We start from the raw sequence: 6,837 nt of genomic DNA, 5'->3' as shown, positions 1-6,837 counted from the left end.
TTTTAACAAAACCACGTTCTCCTCTTCAAAGTACTCTCCATTACACTTAATATATGTGTCGAAGCTGCAATTCCATTCTTGGAAGCATTTTTCAAACTCATCTGTTTGGACAGCTGACAGAACCTCCCTCATATTTTTCTTCACTTGTTCTATGTCGTCAAATTGCTGTCCTTTCATATATCTCTTCATCCACAGAAACAAAAGCAAGTCGCAAGGAGTGAGGTCAGGTGAATGAGGTGCAGGGGGCAAGAGAGGAATGTTGTATTTTGCCAAAAACTGGCGCACTGAGATGGCTGCGTGAGCAGGTGCATTGTCCTGGTGGCAAAACCAGTTCTCTGCCAGCCACAAATCAGACCTTTTTGGTCACATACTGTTATGCAATCTTTTTGGAACTTCTAAATGGAGAGTTTGATGAACAGTCTGACCTGTGGAATTAACTCCAAACTATCCCCCTCACATCAAAAAAACAAATGAGCATTGTCTTGATCTTTGATTTCACTTGACGAACTTTTTTTTGGAGGGAGCAAGGTGAATGTCGTTTTCCACTGGTTTGACTGATGTTTGCTTTCAGGGTCATAATAGCATGATGTCTCATTACTAGTAATGACCTTGGAAAAAAAGTTCGGGTCACTTCAGAGCTGTTCTTCATAGGATAGCATGTTTCCAGCAGATGCGCTTTTTGCTGGTCATTCAGAATCCAAGGCACAAATTTCACACTGACCCTTCTCATTCCCAAATCTTCCATTAAAATTTGCTGAATCAAAGTCCAACATAGTCCAGATAACTTCCCCATCTCTTCAGTGGTCTGTCGTTAGTTTTCGAGCACAAGTGCAAAAATTTTGTTGACATTTTCGTCCTTGCGGGAAGTTGATGGATGTCTAGAACGAGATTTGTTATCAATTGACCTTTTTTTGAAACAAGAAAACCACTTGTACACTTGAGGTTTTCCTTTAATGCTGTCCTTGTAAGCTGTGTTCAATATCACACCAGTTTTTGCAGCATTTTTCCAAAGCAGGAAACAAATTTCACAGCCACACACTGTTCTCTTAAATTGGCCATCACAAAAAACGAGGTTCATGCGAAACTGCTTTTACAAAAAAATTTACTGTGACCAGAGAGAACATTCCCAGGTGATGCCACTGGGTGCACTAACTCAGAGTGAGTTGCTGGATGCTCGCCTAGTGGGAAAAATGTGTACTACGAAAGCTCCACCCAGCGGAGATTTTTCCTTTTTATGTTGGGAGCGAGGGTACCCTTCGTATACGCCTATAAAGAATTACAGCCTTGGAAACGGTCACTATGAGTCAGAATTGAGTCCATGGCAGTGCGTTTGGTTTCATTCAGTCCAGTAAAATGCAGCTTGTAAAATGAGAAATAAACTGAGCAGTTACCAACCAACACTTCAGAAAGCAGGTACAATCAAACCAGAGTCGTGAAATATGGATGAGAAGTAACTTCAACATAAGGAGAAATAGTCAAGAGGAAAATGTTACTCTACTCAAAATATAAACACAAGATCTGACTGTACAAAGCAGAATCTGAAAGGCCCAAAGGAGATTACTATCCTCCACAAACATATTACCACTTTTTCCTTAAAAATACTACTTTTTATTATGGCAATTTACCATTTGAAGGAATCCCAAAATCCAGATTCATTCTCACTAGTTCCATCACTCAATAAGTCTTCATTCACCATGTCTGCCTTCTTTTGAACCTGCAATTGTATATAATGAATCTTATTATGCCTAACAGACATAAAATTGATTTGTACAGGATGTATATTGTGAATACTTTCAGCAATAGGGAACCAAGTAATTACCCATTAATTATCCCAAGAGAAGGCACAACTCAACCCGGAGTCTAGCTATACTCAACAGAAGTATCATCATGCTGTTCCTATTGGAATGTTACATGAGGAGAATGCAAGTTCTTCTAATTAGGCAATGCAAGTTCTTCTAATTAGGCAAAAATTATTTTTAATTTGTAAAATGAGCTAAGACCATTTTGTGGGTAATATCTGAGTAAACTACAATTGTGTAAGTAATATGATCTCAGAAAAAACAGAAACATAATTCACTGAGCTAAACAGCTGTTCCAGGGAACATGGGCAGCCTTCTTGAACTCAATTGTCAGGCAGAAGTCATGTTGTGTCACCTTAAAAAAAAAATCAGGATTTATCAGTAAAAAGACAAGTTAACTCTATGACACAGGGACCATTATTTTGTTCTGTTACTTGTGAGGTCTGCTTTAGATTTGACAGTGTCTCATGATGATTCAGTTCATAATACCTTTTACTCAAAGGTTCTCATAACTTCAAAATTCTGAGAAGAATAGGAGTGAGAAGAGACAAAATAAGGCTACCATTCTATAAACTGTTAAGGGTTTTCATTAGCATTTATCCAATTTTCTGAGAATAAAATTATCAATAGTTATGTGAATTGTGTCTATATAAATGAACACAGTACACACAAGAACACTCTATATAAATGGGACTGTCATTGTGCACGGGGAGTGGGTTATGCATTGGCCTGTTAACCTTAAGATCTACATTTTGAAAACATAACCACTCTATGGGAAAAAGATGAGTTACAGTTTCAGAAACCCACGGAAGCACTTCCACCCTGTCCTCTAAGGTACCTTGAGTCAGGATTGATTGACTCAATGGCAGTGAGTTTGTTTTTTATTACTCACTGAGGTGACCAAATGGCAAAAAATCATTGTGCTAAAACAAGTCAGAAAAGATATTCTATACTCACAGCAATGTTCCTGTAAATGCTGTAGCAAAGTTCCAAAGTGAAACTGAAGTCTTGGGATGGTTTCAAGATATGCATGTTTACGTAACAGCCACTGATTACAAGTATATGGACATGTTTTGCAACTTAACATACCAACTCACCTTCACTTTAATAATTTTGCCCTTGAAATTGTTGAGGACAACAACAACTTCATCAGCATCAGGAGGAGAATCTGTACCATCATGGCTTAGGGAGAAAAAAATTAGAGAAAGTAATGTAGATGTTACAAATCCAAACTCAGAATGCAGTGTATGGTCTGACAGCAATCCCCTGTATTTGTCCATCACACCTTTACCATACAGAGTTTTCCAGAACAAATGACTTTCTCTCAACCAAGGAAGTTCCTTCAAGTCACACGGAAGTACTAGTCGAAGGCTCTATCCTTAAACATAGATGACAACAGATACAGCACAAACTCCTCTAGGAGTCTTTCTTTCAATAAGGTCTTCCAGAGAAGAGGGCTCCTGTAGCCCGGTGAGCACCAGATGTGCTCTGACAACTCCGTATTTATAGTCATCAGCCTTACACAAAATGCACCTTACGTAAAGGAGGGCAAGAGGAGGGCATGCCATTCTAAAGCACTCCTGGAAACATATCACTGTTCACTCTCTTGTTAGCAATCATCAAAACTTGGCTCTGTGTCACATTTTGTAGAGGAAAATCTTCTTTTATTGTTTTTATTTTTCAATCATTTTATTGGGAGCTTTTACAGATGTAACATTCCATAGTTCAATCACACCAAGCAGTATTGTACAATTGCTACCAGTTTCAAAACATTTTCTTTCTTCTTGACCTTCTTGATATCAGCTTCCTTTTGTCCCCTCCCTACCCACCAAGAACCCTTATTTCTTTTATGTTTCTATCATTTTGTTGGAGGCACACGAACATCCACGTCTAGACCTGGGACTCAGTCTAACATTTGCTTTATGTAGGAAGAAATATATGACAACAAGGTCCAATTGTAGGTAGAAAGGGCAGAAAAGGAAAAATAAAAATGTTTCTTTACCAAGAAACTGTAATAGCTAAAATTTCCAAAGTTACTAAATTTCAGGGTGTTGACTATAAAAAGCCAAGCTAATAATGTGAATTCACTGGGTTAGTTAGCTGTACTCCATTAGAGAGCAGGGTTATCAGACAAAAGTAAAACTCTGCTGGGGAGAAACTTGAATCATGAAGTACTTCAAAGCTGGGGACTGTCCACATGGAGTAAGCAGTGCATGAGGGAGGTCTTAGAAAGCCAACAAGAGAGGAGGGAACCACATCACCCCTAAGGGAAAGAGAAGAGGGTCTGGGAAAGCAGGGAGGGGCAGGGCATGTGCTTTGGAAGAACAACGAATACGCCTGTACGACAGACTAAAGTTTTGTAACTCACATATCAGGAACTGTTTGGAGAAAACTAGTCTATTATTTACATGTAAATATTATTTTTCAACATAAAATTCTTCTACTTCCTACTAAGAAAAGGGCCCCTCTGTAATTGAGTACTACACTGGCAGGTAGCCAGACATGGGCATCAATGTGTAATTTTTCTTTTAGCACATCCACATCTCAACCCTGACTGAACTGAGAAGAACTGACTCCATTTCTTACCTGCTACGGTCTCTACCACAGTGACCGATGATGTGAGTCTGGGATACTATTTACAGGAAGGAATCAGTGCAGAGTGAACACCTGATTATAGTTACTAGCAGGCATTAGCTTAATGTTGATAATTCTGACAGATTTAATTTCCTAGAAAAGCACTGATTCATCAAAACACCCAATTATAAATTAAATTTTTGTCCACCTGCCAGTGTAATACTCAAGCACAGCTGACTTACATTTAAAACTGCTCTGAAAAAATGTACATGCATGACTTAATCCTACCTGTAGATTCTATAAATGTCTTCAGATCGCCCCTTCCTAAGTCTGAGAATCCAAGCTCCTGGGTTAGCTTTTAATTGAAAGTAGCCCTAGGATGAAAAGAAAAGGCAAAGTTTAGATATCTTTGAAACACTAAAATTTTATTCCTGAGGGACATTTATTTTCTGAAACATTATTTATTTTTAAATAAGATAGTTAACAATAACCATAGAAGCAAAAGATTACTCATTAGAAATACTATTAAAATAGAAGCCAGTCAAGCCTGGAAGCCTGTCCTATAGCTGTGCTTAAGTGAAGGGTCAATGTGTGACCAAGTTGCATCTCTCTAAAGAAAATAAAAATACAGTCACTTCGTGAACAATCCATGTTCAGGGGCCAGTTTGGTCGGAGTAGCATAATCCAGATGGTTTTTGTTAGGCTAGCATGTAACTCCAATCTACTTTACAAATTAAACTGAACTACAGATTATTATATTGACTGAATTCAGTCACTCATGAATTTCCGTTTCAATGATTCAGAATCCTAACTGCACCATCATAAATTCTATTACCCAAATTAATAGGACAATATTGACATGATTTGCTAATTAATTACCAGATTAGCCATTACAATGGTGTCAACAATGACTGGGTTAGCCGAAGTTCCTAAGGTAAACTGCAGTCCTCGGGGAGGTTGGCCTGTGGTGATGTCATAACAATGACCTTCTAGTAACAGGTACTCCAGCTCATACTCAGCAGTCACGATGCTCTCTACCTGTAATATCAAAATTGAATCACGTGAAGAGTGATAGATATAACAGGGACGAAAAGCATATGCATCATATAAGTGAAAAATGTCTAACACAAATGCCTAGATACATATTCTATGATCACATTTATAACAAAATATTGTAACAGAAAAACTAAATTGGATTGTTGCCTGAGGCAAGGAACAGGGGCAGAAGAGAAATTTGGGGGGTGATACTCTGTACTTTGATTCTTATGGTAGTTATCTAATTGTACAAAAGTACAAAAACTCATAGAACTGTACACATAAAATTGGCAAGTTTTATTGTATGCCTATTATACCATACAATAAAGCTGATTTTAAAACATTATACTGAGCCAAAGAAGATGCAAAACAGCCCATACTGTATGATTCCACTAACATGAAACCACAGAAGAGACAAATAATTATAGTAAAAGAAAGCATTGAGTTGATTGTCTGAGGCCAGGAGTTAGGAGCAGAGGGTTGACACAAGATTGGCATAAGACTGAGAGTTTAGGGGAAGAAGGATATTGATATGTCTTGATTTTTGTGGTGGCTACGTAGCTATATAATAAAACTGGTAGCACAGTGGCTATGCATTGGATTGTTAACCCAAGGTCAGCAGCTCAAAACCACCAGCCACTCTGTGGGAGAAAGACAAGGTTATAAATCAAATAACCTATTGTATTGGGAAAACCACTACACAAGGTCTTTTCAAAGTGTTCAAAAACAAAGATATCATTTTGAGGACTAATGTATGCTTGTCCCAAAGCCATGGTATGTTAATCGGCCTCCTATGTAAGTGAAAGCCAGATGAGGAATGAAGATGACTGTAGAAGAACTGGTATATTTGAGGTGCAGAGTTAGTGAGGAATATTGAAAGTACCAGGGCTGCCAAAAGAACAAACAGATCTGTCCATAAAAAGTACAGCCAGAATGTTCCTTAGAAATGAGGACAGTGAAACTTCCATCTCACATACATGTCAGGAAAGACCCATCCTTAGAAAGGGACATCATGCTTGGTAAAGTGGAAGGCTAGTGAAAGAGGAAGTTGGATTTAAAAGTGTCAGCGACAATGGCTGATGACAACACGTTTGTGAGGATGGTGCAGGACAGGGCATAGGGTGGTACAGAGGGTTGCTGAGTCAGATCGGACTAAACATCCCTTAACATCATCTACAGGCTAGTTCAGATAGGGCTTTGTAATTTGACCTAATGTCAGGTAGTTCATTTACAAATATCTTACTTATAGATAATTCCTACATGCCTTTTATGGCCAGGCTGCGAATTGGTTCTGTCATTTGTGAAGAAGTGAAAGAGGAACAGACTGAACATTTTATTATCTCTGTGATTTGAGAAAAAAATATGTGGCTCTAGAAGAATGGAATATTGGCAAGGCTGAGAAGAGTCACACACATTCAAAGGGGTGCAG

The 6,837-nt window shown here is 38.3% G+C and overlaps 1 protein-coding gene across 1 annotated transcript in view; it reads right to left on the bottom strand.

The window, feature by feature from the left end:
* The window catches only part of UGGT1 (UDP-glucose glycoprotein glucosyltransferase 1), a 176,198-nt gene that overhangs the window by 32,805 nt on the left and 136,556 nt on the right, over positions 1 to 6,837 (bottom strand). Inside the window, exons 26-29 of the mRNA XM_004703949.2 lie at positions 5,253 to 5,411; positions 4,662 to 4,747; positions 2,897 to 2,981; positions 1,626 to 1,714 (exon numbers count right to left, since the gene is read on the bottom strand). Coding sequence (XP_004704006.2) covers positions 1,626 to 1,714; positions 2,897 to 2,981; positions 4,662 to 4,747; positions 5,253 to 5,411 — 419 coding nt within the window. The remainder of the gene's footprint in view (positions 1 to 1,625; positions 1,715 to 2,896; positions 2,982 to 4,661; positions 4,748 to 5,252; positions 5,412 to 6,837) is intronic.

The sequence above is a fragment of the Echinops telfairi genome, unplaced genomic scaffold, assembly GCF_000313985.2.
Source record: "Echinops telfairi isolate 266 unplaced genomic scaffold, ASM31398v2 ScPeMD7_4;HRSCAF=17, whole genome shotgun sequence".
Classification (NCBI taxonomy): Eukaryota; Metazoa; Chordata; class Mammalia; order Afrosoricida; family Tenrecidae; genus Echinops; species Echinops telfairi.
The sequence above is the reverse complement of the archived record's forward strand: the minus strand, read 5'-3'. Positions and strand labels throughout refer to the sequence as shown.